The following is a 16691-nucleotide window of genomic DNA, read 5'->3' on the forward strand; positions in this document are numbered from 1 at the left end:
CCTTAGTAAGTAGAACAGATACCATGCTTAAGACCTCAATGCATCTGTGTTCACATTCAGTTTAACACCAAATGCAATGCACTTGATATTGTTTACAATTTTCAATTAAATGGGAAAGGCAAAAAAATTATACCTGCAACTTGAAATCAGCGAGGAACTGACACGGCTGAAATAATGAAAGTAAAACACTACTTCAAACAAATACCTGATAATTCTCTTCTGCTGTTGTATGTGTGTGTATCTAAGTAGGGAAATACATTTATCTTAGATGTGCTTGGAACAGAAAATTTCTAAATTATTTTGACGATGCGCTCTCAGATATTACTAGTCCTACATCTAACTTTTCTGAAATTTGGTCAGTCATTGCTACTTTTAAAAAATTATGCGTAAAATTAAAAACTGTTCACTTGCAAAGCACTTCAGCAATAAACCCTCCAAGTTTTAAGGGAGTGAAAGGGAGCTATCAGATTATAGTTTCACAGAAGTGGTTTGAAATGAGAACCATGAAGACAGCAAGATCAGAAAACATTCAAGTTAATGGAAACAAGTCTTTATTAAGTAACTTTTAATATCAGAAAAATAAAACTCTTATAATTCTCTTTACAGCAAATATATAATATCAGTGCTTTGGCCATCATAAGTTAAAGGCCCTTTATCATAAAATATATGGTTTTTAAACTTTACTCAAATTGAATTTATAATCCCTATGACCTCCCTACATATACATAACAAAAAGAGTGTAGTAAAATTAGCAAATACTAAACTATATTGATAGTTTGTCATTGTTAGTTTGTGGTTTATAGAAATGGTACACGCACCTAATATCTGTCGATTCCTTGGCTTATTAGTTGCAGTGTACAATGCAATAAAATACAAAATACATGCTTGGTGAACATTTGTTCATATCTACAAGACTGGAGCTAAAGATTAGGTTTCAATACTGACATTTAACTATTCTACAAGCAATTAGCATTAAAGTTATGCATTACATAATATGCCATCAAGGCAACTCTTATACTGAAAAAATCGTAAAATAAAAACCATTATTTGTAAACTTTTATACGAAATGTAACTCTTCAAGTGGAAATAAAAAATAAAATTTCTGTATATTTACTAGTTCAATACATAGAATTTGTTTTGCTATACTGAGGAAAAAAAGCTTGTGTGTGTCTTGGGAAAAAACACTTAAAAAAATAATAGAAATTCTACTACAACGCCACTTTGTGTGTGTGGGGGGGGGTGGTTCGTTTTTTCAGATGCCAGCACAGATTTTGGAACATACTGAGGATGAAGATGCTAGAGACATCCACAGGTTGAAATGTAAGCAGCACATTTGAAAGACGACATTTTTTGTTGTGATTGGAAACAGTTTTGAAATGACGTAAAATAATTGAAGGGCCATGGTCACAGCTGCTTTCAGGAATTATACAAGAGCACATACACGCCTCCCCCTTTTTCCTTTACATTACTAAAATAAAATATATATATATTATATATATATATTTATATAATGTGCAAGACAAGTATGGATTGAACATAAAAATGCTTCACATTTTGAACTATATAATCTCTAAAATGTAATTTAAGAACACCTTGATCAGACTAGTGAATGGAATGTTAGCATCCTCACTATTAGCCAAAGTATGTGCACCCAAAAGTTCTTATTGAAATGGGATCAAGCCACAGCCAGGCTACTCCACATTCCATTAAGAAGAGCAGTGGGTAGGAATTCACAATGAAGGAGACCAAATCATTCCTGATCCTCTGAACATACCATTGTTCACAAACTGGGTGAGATGAAGGTCAATTTGGCAGTTTCCCTCCCGCCCCGCCCCCAATTAACAGTGATCTATTTAAAACTGCCAACAACCTTACTGATTCCCCCAAAAAATCAAACTGTGCATTAAAAGGTTATTTGCAATACTGAAGAATTAGGCGTAAGTTGTTGTAAAATAAAACTAAACAAAACCCAAAACCTATTTCAAAACTGGCAGTGTAAAGAAGGCAGCATTGGAAGTGTTTTTTGATACATCAATAATACCATGAACCCTCCAGAGCAGACTAATTCTCTGTTTAGGCTATGGGGTTCATTGCCTCCAGAACTTAGATGTTACCAACACTAATACAGATCACTAGGAAAACCTGTAAAATTCATTTGTTTTCTTGGTTGTGAAATTGATCTAAAGTTTCCCCCCTACTGTTCCTTAACCTTATACCAGATGTATCTCTGATAAATGTGCCATCCGTTTAAACCAAACCGGACAGAGACCATTAGATTTAGTGTTACCGTAGCAGCCTTTTAGAAAGTATAAATTTACTAACAACTTTAGCCTAATCCCAAGAAAACCCAATAACAGTCAGAATTAATTAGGAAGTTTACTGGGGGGAGTACCATTACACCCATGCCTTTAAGAGTTTAAAAAGTCCATATATAATATCTATATATATTTAAGAGTGAATTTGGATTGCCTGAGTAACAGCTGTCTGGCAAACTGGACATGATGGCGTTTCTTTTTCACAGATTTTGTTGGCACATTCCATACAGAAGAGATTGTGGCCACAAGGAACTAGGGCAGCAATAACTTCATTCTCAAAGCATATCACACAGTCATGCTTTCGTCTAGACTCGGGTGGTGAACTGGATGTGGAACCGCCGTTGGAAGAGGAGTAGCTGTTGGTACCATTAGAAAAAGCAGGGATGTATATTGGAAGGCCAACCTGGTTGCATGTACTGGGTGGGTCACTTCTCACTCTCCTAGCAAGCGGATGTTCCAAAGTTTCAGGAAATGTAGGTGACAGACGAGGAGTGGATGGCTGACTTCCTCGACGCTGAGCCTTCATGTTACCAGCAGGGTCGCTACCAAAGCCAGATAGCGGGTTTACTGGTTCAAAAGGGGCCCAGATGGTTTGGGAAGGCGTTGGTAAGGAGTCATATGCAGGAGAGTCAACTGCAAGATCTTCTGTGCCCATTGAAGGCAACGTTTCTCCAAACCAAAAGTTTCCTGTGCTGAATGGACTTGTTGGGCTGAAGTCAGCCAATCTATTGCTTCCAAAATAGGAATCAGTGGAGCCACTTCCTAAGGAGCTGGAGCTGTCATTTCTATAATTAGAAATCATTCTGGTGCGGCTAGGAGGGACAGGATTGGAAGTAAGCCAAGCAGATCCAAGAGTGCCGCCTTCAAAGCTCACATCTGTACCATTGTAATGGAAATCATTTTCTTCATTCAGCTCTATGTAGTTTCCTGTGCGCATGGCAATATGCATTTCTATTTCTTCACGTGCACGGTCTACATTTTCAGGCATCCCTGTAACCTCAAAGACTGGCTCCTTGTCTCTGCTGGGAGTAACAATGTACGTGTGTGTCTGCTGCTGAATTCTTTTGATTGTAGCTCCTTTGGGTCCAACCACCAGCCCAACTACACGGTAAGGCACCCTCACTTGGACTGTAGTCTGACCTGGCAGGTTGGGAGTACATGGCAACCCACCCAGAGCAGGACCATTTTTGTTGCGTGATGCTCTGATCATGGAGAAGTGTTCAGCTGCTGAGAGAATTTCCCTTTTGGCCATGGCTACATCCTCTTTTCGTCCAGTGACGACAAAAATGGGTTCTTCTCCTCGAACAGGGGTCTTAATGTAAGTATTCGTCTTGGCTCTTAATGCTTTTATTTTGCAACCTGTTTAGAGGAAAGAAACACACATTTAGTAAAGAGGGATTTTAGAAAACCACAAGAAAACAGTCTCCTGTTTTAAACTGCTTGCAAGCTTCAAGGGTGAAACCTGAAGCCATCTGTACTTCTCACACGTCATGTCAGTGAAAGCAGCAAAAACTTCTCTCTCAATTATGTCCATGTTGATCTGTGGTGACCACAAGGGTGAGACTAACACATTGTGCAGTAACATTATTCAATTGATTTTTCTTAATCACTTGAAAAAGTGTTTTTATATTATGCCTTAATACTACAATCTATTCTGAAGGCAACTCTTCCCAGTGCTTGGTCTATTCGATGAAGCATTATTTCTGTGGGGCTTTTTCTTTTTTTTAAAAAACACATTATTAAAGACCGCACCTTTCCAAGGTTTCCCAGAGGAAAAAAGTGAAATTAAACTCACTGAGATATCAGAGTTGTAAGTGATGCAATTGAAGTTCTCATATCCCGGAGCATGGTGTTTACTGCACCATCATGAATTTTATGGAATGTCAGTTCTACTGACAAAAGCAATCTTCTAATCGGCGTCAACGTTTAAGATGAAAGGACATTCAGTTGCTTAGGTGCATGCTAAGAGTTTACCTGTGACAAGGCGGGCGGGGAGGGGGGAGAGGAGTAGAAATGTTGCTACTCAACTGTTCAATTCAACTCAACTCTTTTCAGCTCTGTCTACATCAGTTACTTTGTGATGAACCTTCAACGTGAGGACTGGTAGACCTCCACGAGTTGTAGTAACAGTGGGAACACCAGGCAAGGTGCGGGCAGCCTTTCAATGCAGTGTCAATTAGGCCTACGTCTTGTCTACACTCGTGCTCCATGAGTTGTTTATATGTCTATATAATTTATTACACACACATATATACACGCACACTTTGGATAAATGCCCTCACATTACAGAGCAAATGTGAGGTATACATGGCTCCACAACCACCACGTGGCACTTAATTTCCACAGTGCCTGTAAATGTAACTAGAATTCTGTGTGCTTCTGGCTTTGTGGGGTATACTTCCTCAATCATGTCAAGATGCATGCTAAACACCGGCACAATTAAGCTAAACCCTCGAAAAAAAACAAACAAACAAACAAGGCACACCAGCATGCATTAACACACGTTCCAATGACTTCCCTTGCTTCTCCCCATCAGAAGTGTTCAGTAAAGAGAAGTCAAACATTGACAGGAGTTAGGGAACAGACAATGCACACATGTACTATAAGCTATAGGTACTTTAATCAACATCCTCAAAACATGACTTTACCAAGAAGTGTCATCGTTACCAATGAGCACTGGTATAATTTATACTTTACTCTTGCCTCATTTCATAAGTGGAGACTTCCCTCCCAGCCTGTTGAGTAACAGTCTGCCAGTTTTCTCCTCATACTTAATTTGGTATAATCTTTGTACATTAGGTGCTTGCTGGGATTTTCGGGCTGTATTTACATAATGAATGCTGAAGGAGTAGAAATGAATAGTTAAAGAAGCTTTACACTTGTATAATTCAAAGTCTGAGGACAAAATGGCAGGCAGGCCTCTTCCTAAAATACGTGAGGATTTTTAGCATGTTGTGCACACAAACAATAAGAACTCCTGCTGCACATCACCAGGACCCAAAAGTAGCCAACAGACTCTGTCAGTGATCTGCAAAAGTTATGCCTACATTGCCTAAATTTACAAGATATGCTTACATTGCAGCTGGGAGCAAGCCTCCTAGCCCAGGCAGACAGACAGAGACTCGAGCTAGCAGAGCTTGAGTTAGTGCGATAAAAAGAGCAGTGTGGACACCGTTACTAAGGGTGCAGCTCTGACTCGCTAGGCTTGAAAGCCCAAGCCACAATGGTCACACTGTGTTAGTTTCAGCCCCACTAGTATAAGTCTGTCTACCTGGGTTGGGAAGCTTGCTTCCAGCTGCAGTGTAAACATACCCAAAGGGTGCCAACTTTAACATTAGCCGCTTAACAGCCATTGGGGGGAGGGGTGGAAGGGGGGGAGGGAGAGAAACACAATTCAAAGGAAAGGAGTACTTGTGGCACCTTAGAGACTAACCAATTTATTTGAGCATAAGCTTTTGGTTAGTCTCTAAAGTGCCACAAGTACTCCTTTTCTTTTTGCAAATACAGACTAACACGGCTGTTACTCTGAAACAATTCAAAGGGCACTTCGGCAAGGAAAACTATCAATTTAAGTTCCCCAAACATTTTGGTCTCAAAACATTACCTACTACGGTTTCAAGTAACACTGATGATTAGAATCGTGTGCGCACATGTGCGTGTGTTGGGGGGGTGGGGAATCATTACCTCTTGGGGCTCCTCTGCTGATCCTTTCGAGGAGTTTAGAAGCTCAGGAGAGGTCAAGCCAGCTGGCTTGGGCTTGTGGGCCTTGGGCCAGAAAAATTGGTGTGCAGATGTTTGGGCTCAGGCTGCCTACAAGGGTGTAGGGTCCCAGAGCTTGGGCTCCAGCCCAAGCCAGAACATCAACCTAGCAGTTTTTAGCCCCGAATCCCGAGCCACCTGCTCATGCCCTGAAGCTTTTATCCCCACGTAGATGTGCCCTAAGAAGCCCTACATTGCAATGCTGCTGTCAAGGCCAGAAAGCAAGCAGGTGAGAAGAAGAAACAGGTACAAATGGTGTGGGTGGCACAGCGCCTGTGCCCAACTGCTCTCCTTTGCTGAGCAGGCCCCTTTGCGTCAGCAGGAAGCCAAAAAACCTCATAAAAGGCTCTTTAAAAACATGACGGCTTTTCTATCAAATATTCCAGGCCATGCTATGTACAAGGATGCTTGCAGAAAGGGAAATTTTTAACTAATTTGGTAAAAAAAAAGTCATCCCAAAAAATGATGATGTGTCCCTTTCATTTACTCTGTAAAGAAAGATTTTATGCAAGTGATTTGGGAGTGGAGTCTCCTAATATTCATATCCACCTAGCAGGACAATTGCCACACCAGCAATTGAGTGGGGGGGACTAAGAAAAAGTCAGATGGCACAAGCAGTATGGGAGGTTGTAGGTATCAGCTTTTGGAGAAAGATTCAATCTCTCTGCTAATAACATTAAAAGTACACCATAGCTCCTAATTTAGGTAATTTCCTCTTCTCCCTGTACACCCTAGATTGTGTTGTGGGCTTCCTACTCTGAATAAGTGCCCAATCTGCCCTTGGTTTTTGATGCCACCACAAACAGGAAGTTGACAAAGCAACATGAAATTTGCCTCTGGGGATAAACTAGCTCACTGTGAGCCCAATATGCTGCTGCTAAGCTAGTCAATGCAGTAAAGTCTTGTTTATCTGAATGACCCCAAATTGAAGTCCTATCCTCCTCATGTGCACCAACTATCCCCGCCCCCCCACAGACACACGCAAAAATTACTTTAATTTCCTTCGTTCAACTTGGATAACTGATACTATGTCCTTTATTTCAGAGAGGGTATGAAACATGATCATTTAAAGAACTACTCTAAAGTGTTATGACTATCTGGCACAAAGTGTGATTTAAAATGGCATTTTTGAGCCTATTGAATACTAGTTTCCATAGTGCTTCACCAATCTGAATAAGTTACACATTCTAAACAAGTTTCCCTGGTAGCTAGTCTTCTGTCTCCAACACCCAGTCCCTGCAACCTGCAGGGACTTGTAATGTCAGCTGAAAACTCATAAAAACAATGCTTTTAATAAACTTCAGTCCCAATACAATTCACATTGATAAGACTGTTTGTTTCACATGTCAGCATTCAGAATGGTGCACTACCAAGAGGAGCATGGCTTTCTTTTAAGATATGACTCATCAGCCTAGAAAAAGCAAAGCCCCAGATCTGCCTCAGACATTTAAAAATTGGCTTCACAAGAGAGTGGTTTCCACCGAATCCAAGGTATACTCTCAAACTTTATCTGAAGGATAGAAAGAACTGCCACTGAAGGAAATCATTAGGACCTACCAAATTCATAGTTTTTTGGTCAATTTCAGTCGCAGGATTTTAAAAAAATCAATGTTATGATTTCATGGTGGTGTAATGGGGGGAGGGGATCCTGACCCAAAAGAGGGTCATGGGGGTTGCAAGGTTACTGTAGAGGGGTCTTGGGATTGTCACCCTCACTTCTGCACTGCTGCTGGCAGGGGCACTGCCTTCAGAGCTGGGCAGCTGGAGAGCAGCGGCTGCTGGTTAGCCTCAGGAGGTCATCTAGTCCAACCCCCTGCTCAAAGCAGGGCCAACCCCAACTAAATCATCCCAGCCAGGGCTTTGTCAAGCCGGGCCTTAAAAACCTCTAAGGATGTAAATTCCACCACCTCCCTAGGTACCCCATTCCAGTGCTTCATCACCCCCATAGCGAACCAACCTCTAAAGCCAGTGCCATTGCCAGCAGCAGCACAGAAGTGAGGTTCACAGAGCATGGGTGGGATGGGTTACCATATGTCCAAGTTTTTTTTCCCCAGAAGCCTCCCACCTGGATCAGAAGCTGTCCCAGCCAGCAGGCACAGAGCTACTTGCAGCCAGGTGAAGTTAGAACATAAGAACGGCCATACTGGGTCAGACCAAAGGTCCATCTAGCCCAATATCCTGTCTTCTGACAGCGTCCAATGCCAGGTGCCCCAGAGGGAATGAACAGAATAGGCAATCATCAAGTGATCCGTCCCGTTGCCCGTTCACAGCTTCTGGCAAACAAAGGCTAGGGACTCTACCGCTGCCCATCCTGGCTAACAGCCACTGATGGACCTATCCTCCATGAATTTATCTAGTTCTAGGTTCCCAGAGGTGGGTCTCACCTGGCTCCTTGAATGGCCCCTGCAGGGGAAGAGGAAGTCCCGTCTTTCCCTAGCTAGGGCCAGGACCCCCTCGACCTTGTCCTTCCCCTACGATAATCAGATTTCATGGGGGAGATCAGATTTCATGGTCTGTGGTATGTTCATGGCTGTGAATTTGGTAGGGCCCTAATCATCATATATAACACCAGAGACCTATGAATGCATCAATCAATACCAACTCAGTTTAGTTTGCTAGGAAAGCTGGAAGACACCAATAATAGACTATTGTAAAAGGCAATTGTGTCATAACTAGGTCACTAAACCTCATTATATAGTTCTATTAGAACAATTTTTCTATTTGTTTTTACTTGGCTGTTCTGGTTCCCTACCCTCCTCTATTAATCACTGCAGAGGGATGATGCAAAGCATTTCCTTGTACAGCATACTGCATCTGAACACGATGCCTTCAGTCTGACATGGAATCATTAAGCTATTAAGAGTCATATGGCTACTGTACAAATCAAGAGGTTTCTCAGCCTGTTAAGTCAGAGACAAAAATGCATGCATATGAAGAAAAGGCCCCTCCCCCCCAGTGTCTCCTAATTCTGGACTTGAATAGCTATTCTGATGCAAGACAATGTAGAATAGCCCAGTAACAAATGTAAACAGACATGAACAGTGAAGTCTGACAGCCAAGGAGTACTGTATTCTTTTAGACTGAGGCCTAGTCTACACTTAAATAGATTAACTTAATTGCATCACCAGGGCCATGAAAAATTTCTCATCCTGAGCACTGTAGTAAGGTTGACCTAACCCATGTTGTAGACACAGCTACGTTGATGGAAGAATTCTTCCATTGACCTAGCATCCACCACTAACTATATCGGCCAAAAAACCACTTGTATTGATACTGGAGTGTAAATATATCTGTAACTTGCGTAGTTCCACTGATTTGAAATGTGCCTACAACTGTACTTAACTTTACCACTGAGTAAGGCACAATAACACTAAGTGTAGACTGGCATAGCTGTTGGCAAGGGGTGAAGTTTTTTTTTTTTTTTTTTTTTTTTTTTGAGTGGGGGGTGGTTAAACTGACATAGTTATGCCACTAAAAGCCTCTTGCAGATGCGGTTATATCAGATAAGGGGGTTTTATATTGGTATAGTTTATTTTGCTTTGCTGAACATGAATAAAGTTATACCAGTACAGAAACACCTCACTTAATGTTGTCCCGGTTAACGTTATGTTGCTGATCTATTAGGGAACACGCTTGTTTAAAGTTGCACAATGGTCCCTTATAGTCGTTTGGCAGCTGCCTGCTTTGTCCACGGCTTGGAGGATTCTCTGGAAAAGCAGCCCCTCCTTGCGGGGATTAGAACGGGGGGGGGGGAGGGGGCGCAGTCCCCTTCTCTCCCCTCCTCCATCAGCTACCTTACAGGGAATTTAGGGGATGTGGCTTGGCAGCCGCCCAGCACCAGTTCAGGTGGCCCTCCCCCCTACTGCCTCTGCCCTGCCCTTTGCCTTGGAGCTGCCCCTGGAGCTTCCTGCTTGCTGGGAGAGGGGTGCTGATATCAGGATGTCCCCGTGCTCCTGCCCCCCCCCCCGACCCCCATACTCCCTCTCCACAAAGTGGAGGAGGGGGACAGGGCTCAGGGACAGAAAGGAGGGTGCTTGCTGGAAGCTGTTGCTTCTTGTCTGATCTGCTTAAAAGGGCAACATACTTGAAGTGGGGTCAGCATATTTAAAGGGGCAAGGCACGTCTCTCTCTCTCTCTCTCACACACCCACACACACTCATGCACGCACCCCCCAGCACTTTGGAAAGTCAGCACTTGTGCATGTTCTGTCAGGAGGAGGGAGTGGTGCGCCCCAGCTGGATAGCGTGGGCTCCTCATCATGTTCAGTTTTTGCAGGGAAGTGTTTGCAGCTACAACCCTGCATCTATTGTGTTTCCTCCCTCCTGCCTCGTAGAGTGTGAGGCTACATTAACATCAGCATGTTAACCCTTGAGAGCCCAGCTAAGTACTAGTTCATCAGCAGCAAGGCATTCCCTGGGAAATATTCCACCCTCTTACTCCACCACCTCAACCAAGCTTCACAATCATTCACTGCTGTGTACAATATTAAACAATTTGTTTAAAACTTATACTATATATGTATATAATATATTTTGTCTGTCGAAAAAAATTTCCCTGGAACCTACCCCCCTCCCTCAATTCAATTCGCTTAACATTGTTTTGCATGAAGTCGCATTAAGTGAGGAGTTACTTTTATATATGTGTAATTGAAGGCTTGTCTAAATGGTGGGATAATGCACATTACAAGGGTATGATTTCTAAAGTGCACAGACATGCTGCACATTAATTGGTCCCTGTAGACCTGCTCGTGTGCACTAAATGTTCTGTAGTGCACTTTAACATAGTGCTGTTACGTTATGTTAATCTGTGCTAGAAAACTTGTAGTGTGCACTAGCATGGTCAACACATTGATGCACTTTAAAAGTCACACCCCAGTATGTGCATTGCTATAAAGCACAGACAAGCGCTAAGATTTGCTCCCCTCCTTTATGCTGTCATATTTAACAAGCGTAGACAACACCTAAGTCTTTGAAGGACTGGGGCTTTAACTATTTGCCGGTTGGTTTGTGCTGATCATATCCAAAAAAGGATGTTAAGCCTGAAGTTCTAAAGTTGATATTCCAAGGAAAATGAGAACACTTGGTTTGGCTCATATTTCTCAAACCTCCTCCCCATTTTTCTTAAAAGACAGACTTGTCTGACCAGAAATTTTATAACTTGTAAATATTATACTTCCCCAAGAAACGCAATTTGTTCCTTTAGAGCACTTCTTATCTCTCAAGTAAGCATGTGTTTAGGCTCAAATAAATATCTGAAGGACAAAATAGGTCTTTGGCAACATAAACGTTCTTAAAGCCTAAAAACAGATTTGGCACGTGTGTTAGTTTATCAGCTAAGGCTGGGTGGCTCTTACAAATCATGAGTTTAAGAAGAAAAAATATATATAGTGTCAGAAACATGGCTAACCCGAATGGCTTCAAGCGAGGCAGCATACTGCATTAGACAAATATTAATCATACGAGTGCTGATGGCATGCTCAGCCTTATACAATACACAGAGGCACCGGAGGGGTAATATTCCAGGACAATATTGCCCAGGAAAAAGGCCTTAGCTAGCTGCCTGATCTAGTTAGTTTTTCCATGTTTTGTAAATATATGTACATTTTAAACACAAAAACAAAAAACACAACCCAGGGCATTTAGGATGAGGGCTCAGTTCATAAAGGGGGAGGGAAGAGGATTTGTGATAAATAAGCCTGTCAGAATTACACTAAGAATGTCCTTATTTACCCCCATGCAATCAATTATTAAGTCTTTTTAAAAGGGCAAGAATTTTATAGTGATTGCTCCTTCCAAGATGTTCTGTGTTTGTTTCTACCAGGTTCTTCCACTGTAGATAGAGCAACTCCAGACTCAGAACTGATGTATGTACCTAGCAATTTTACTGAGCTTTTTATTTGTTCAAACCTGAATCTCAAAATATGGGTGTGCAGTGGAGAGGTCTCAACTATACTATAGCTAGAGTGATGCCTATGAGGAGCATAGGACAGCCAAACAAATTGTAAAAAAATCTACTAAGTTTCAACTTTTGGCTTCAAGTATTTAAAACACACACACACACACACACACACACACACCCCCACCCCACCCCCAAACAAAACCAAAAAACAAAAAACAAAAAGCCAACACCAACTAGCTGAGGAGCAAACACTGATGTTCCTAAATGTAAGAGCAGAAACGGTAACACTAACGTTCTATACCAGTGGTAACCAAACTATGGGCTGTGTCCCCCCCTCCTGTAAGCAGGTGCAAAGGAACATTGGGGGGGTGCACATCAGGGCCCAGGCCAGCCCCCCTGGGGGGCAGGGAGGGAGCATCATCTAGCCCAGTTCAGCCCTCTCCTTTGCCCCCAGCCCCAGCTCATTCCCTCTCCACCCCCAGCTCCACCTCTAGCCCCAGCTCCACCCCCAGCCCAAGCTCCTCTGCTGAGCCAACAGTGTAGCAATGGAGAGGGGACATGGACACATTCAATTACTGGTAAGGAGGGGCAGGGCAGGAAAAGTATGGGCACCACTGCCCTATACAGTTCTAATCTTTTGTTAATAGGCAATAATAATCATGTCCTTACGGACTTCGACACCATAAACCAGATGAGACAAACTGCAAAGATAACAAGTTTCATGCGCCAAACTTTGGCAGGGGAAACCGCAAAACAACTTGATAAAAACCATCTAGAAAAGCAACGACTACTGGAGCCCCTTCTCGTGCAGCCCAACACCGAGGCCTGGTCTACAGTGAAAAATGAGAGTCTTAGCTATGTTGCTCACAGATGTGAAAAATGATGTGCCCTCAGTGCTGTAATTGGGTCAACCTAAACCCTGGTGTAGACAAAGCTAGGCTGACCTAGCCACAGCCTATTGCAGTGGTTCTCAAATTTGTATACTGGTGACCCCTTTCACATAGCAAGCTGCGGAGTGCAAGCCCCCTTATAAATTAAAAACACTTTTTTATATATTTAACACCATTATAAATGCTGGAGGCAAAGCGGGGTTTGGGGGTGGAAGCTGACAGGTTGCGACCTCCCATGTAAACCTCACGACCCCCTGAGGGATCCTGACCCCCATTTTGAGAACCTCTGGCCTGTTGAAAAGGTGGATTAACTCCTGATGGAAAAACAGCTTCCTTCAATGTAGGAAGTGTCTACACCAGTGGTTAGCAACCTTTTTACGCACAAGATCACTTTTTGAATTTAAGGGCAACCCAGGATCTCCCCCACCCCTTCTCTGAGGCCCCACCCTGCTCACTCCATCCCCTGCCCCCCCCTCCGTCGCTCTCTCTCCTCTACCCTCACTCACTTTCACCAGGCAGGGTCGGGGTTGGGGGGGGGGGGGGAAGGGTGCTTTGGGCTGAGGGGTTTGCATTGTGGAAGGGGGTTCCTGGCTGAGCCAGGCGGTTGGGGTGCAGGAGGGGCTGGGGTGCTGGTTCTGGGAAGGGGCTGGGGTCCCGCCAAGCTGCATTTACCTCAGGTGGCTCCTGGTTGGCAGCGTAGCAGGGCTAAGGCAGGATCCCTGCCTACCCCGGCCCCACACCGCTCTTGGAAGGGGCCAAAGAGCCGGGGGGGGGGGCGCCCATGGCTCCATATGCTGCACCTCTGCAGGCACTGCCCCTGCAGCTCCCATTGGCCAGAGTTACCCATGGGAGCTGCGTGGGCGGTGCTTGCAGGCAGGAACAGCTCACAGAGACTCCTGCCCCCCATCCCCAGGGGGCGTGATGGCCGCTTCCGGGAGCAGCTTGGGGCTGGGGCAGGCAGGGAGCCTGCCTTAGCAGCAGACCCTCTGCACCACCAGACTTTTAGCGGCCGGAGAGCGCGATTGACTAGGAGAGTCTCCACGATCGACCAGTTAATTGCGATTGACCGGCTGGTGACCACTGGTCTACACTATAGCACTGCAGTGACACTGTTATGCTGCTGTAGTGTAGACACACCCATAAACATTAAGGAAGGAACCTCAGTCCCAATCTCCCTCAATTATTTCCTTCCACTAAAATTGAAATGACTCTTCCAAAGTGATTCTTCAGAAGTAAGAATCGGGCATGGATCTGCAGAGGCAATATAGTCAAAGAACACCTACTGTTAAGTAATCCTCCTCTCCTTCCGAAGGGCCTCAGAACATCCTCAATGATGGGTGGTTAACAAGCAGTCACTACCCAGGAGTGTGGCCACACTGGGCCAGACCAATGGTCCATCTAGCCCAACAGTGGCCAATGCCAGCTGCTTCAGAGGGAATGAACAGAACAGGGCAATCATCAAGTGATCCATCCCCTGTCGTCCAATCCCGGCATCCGGCAGTCAGAGGCTTAGGGAAACCTAGAACATGGGTTGCATCCCTGCCCATCCTGGCTAATAGCCATTGATGGACCTATCCTCCATAAAATTATCTAATTCTTTTTTGAACTCAGTTATACTTTTGGCCTTCACAACATCCTCTAGCAAGGAGTTCCACGGGTTGACCGTGTATTGTGTGAAGAAGTACTTTCGTAGGTTTGTTTTAAACCTGATGCCTATTAATTTAATTGGGTTACCCTTGGTTCTTGTGTTATGTCAAGGGGTTAAAAAAACCCACTTTATTCACTTTCTCCAAACCATTCATGGACCACCCCCACCCCACCCGCAATGGGGGATTTGACAGAAGTCTATAAAACTGAACAGTCCTAGTATTTTTAATCTCTTCTCATACAGAAGCTGTCCCATACCCCTAATCATTCTTGTTGCCCTTCTTGTAGCTTTCCCAATTTTAATATATCTTTTCTGAGATGGGGAGACTAGAAATGCAAACAGTATTCAAGGTGTGGGTGTATCATGGTTTTATATAGCGTCTTTATGATATTTTCTCTGTCTATCCCCCTTTCCTATTGGTTCCCAACATTGTCCTCTTTTTTGACTGATGCTGCACATTGAGTAGATGTTTTCAGAAAACTATCCAGGGTGATTCAAAGATCTTTCTTGGGTGGTAATAGCTAATTTAGAAGCTATCATTGTATTTGTATAGTTGGTATTTTTTCCAGTGTGCATTACTTTGCATTTATCAACAATTAATTTCATCTGCCATTTTGTTGCCCAGTGACCCAGTTGTGTGAAATAGCTTTGTACTGTGTCACTGTTGGCTTTGGCTTTAACTTTCTTGAGTAATTTTGTATCCTCTGCAAACTTTGCCACCCCCGTTTACATCTTTTACTAGATCACTGATGAATATGCTGAATAGCATTGGTCTCACTACAGATCCCTAGGGGACCCTGCTATTTACCTCTCCATTCTGAGAACTGAACATTTATTCCTACCCATTGTTTCCTGTCTTTTAACCAGCTATTGATCCATGAGAGGATCTCCCCTCTTATCCCATGACTGCTTACTTTGCTTAAAAAGACTTTGGTGAAGGACCTTGTGAAAGGCTTCTGAAAATCCAAATACTCTTATTATTCAAACCCAAGTACACTGATTGACCAGATCACCCTTGTCCACATGCTTTTGACTCCCTCAAAAAATTCTAATAGATTAGTGAGGTATGACTTCAGTCTACAAAAGCAGACTCTTCCCCAACATATTGTGTTGCTCTGTATCTGATAATTCTGTTCTTTACTATAGTTTCAGTCAATTTGCCTGGTACTGAAGTTAGTCCTGTAATTGCCAGGATTGCCTCTGGAGTCTTTTTAAAAAATCAGTGTTACATTAGCTATCCGCCAGTCATTTGGTACAGAAGCTGATTTTAAGCAATAGATTACATACCACAGTTTCTAGGAACTCAGATTTAAAACTGCAGACCTTCAGAACTCTTGGGTGAATACCATCTGGTCCTGGTGACTTAGTGTACCCTTGAATTTATCAATTTGTTCCCAAGCCTCTACTGACACCTCAATCTGTGACAGCTCCTCAGATCTGTCACCTCAAAAGAATGGCACAAGTGTGGGAATCTCCCTCACATCATGTGCAATGAAGACCAATGCAGAAAAGCTAAGTGAATTCTTTGCAATGGCTGTGTCTTCCTGGAGTGCTCATTTAGCATTTCAATCATCCAGTGATTGTTTGGCAGGCTTCCTGCTTCTGATGTACACCTCTACCCCGATATAACGTGGTCCTCAGGAACCAAAAAAAATCTTACCGTCTTATAGGTGAGACTGTGTTATATCGGGATAGGGAGAGTAACCATTCCCTGCTCCAGCTCACCTCCGCTCTGCCTCCTCCCCTAAGCGTGCCACTGTGACTCTGCTTCTTCCACCTCCCAGCCTTGCTGTGCCAATCACCTTGTGCTAATGCGGTAACACTAATTTGGATATAATGAGGTAAAGCAGCCCCGCTCCCCGGAGCGCTGCTTTACTGCATTATATCCGAATTCGCGTTATATCAGACCGCATTATATCAGAATAGAGGTGTACTTCAATTTTCTACAGTTAGCTTTTGTTGCTTTTACTAGTTGCTCTTCAGATTCTTTTTTGGTCTGCTTAATTATACTTTTATACTTAGGGAAAGCTTCTCACACCAACATGGAGCGTCTTCACCAGAGATGCGCTTGCATATGTAGACATGCCTTTACTCTGTTGTTCAGCTTTTTTGGTCCTCTTACTCTTTTTATTTTTAAATTGGGGTATACATTTGAACCTCTATTATGGTGTTTTAAAAAAT

At 43.3% G+C, this 16691-nt stretch overlaps 1 protein-coding gene across 1 annotated transcript in view; it reads right to left on the minus strand.

The window, feature by feature from the left end:
* Positions 1-534: 534 nt before the first annotated feature.
* The window catches only part of MEX3C (mex-3 RNA binding family member C), a 30939-nt gene continuing 14782 nt past the window's right edge, over positions 535-16691 (minus strand). Inside the window, exon 2 of the mRNA XM_077816680.1 lies at positions 535-3674. Coding sequence (XP_077672806.1) covers positions 2449-3674 — 1226 coding nt within the window. The 3' untranslated portion in view covers positions 535-2448. The remainder of the gene's footprint in view (positions 3675-16691) is intronic.

This window comes from Eretmochelys imbricata, chromosome 5, assembly GCF_965152235.1.
Source record: "Eretmochelys imbricata isolate rEreImb1 chromosome 5, rEreImb1.hap1, whole genome shotgun sequence".
NCBI classification, from domain to species: domain Eukaryota; kingdom Metazoa; phylum Chordata; order Testudines; family Cheloniidae; genus Eretmochelys; species Eretmochelys imbricata.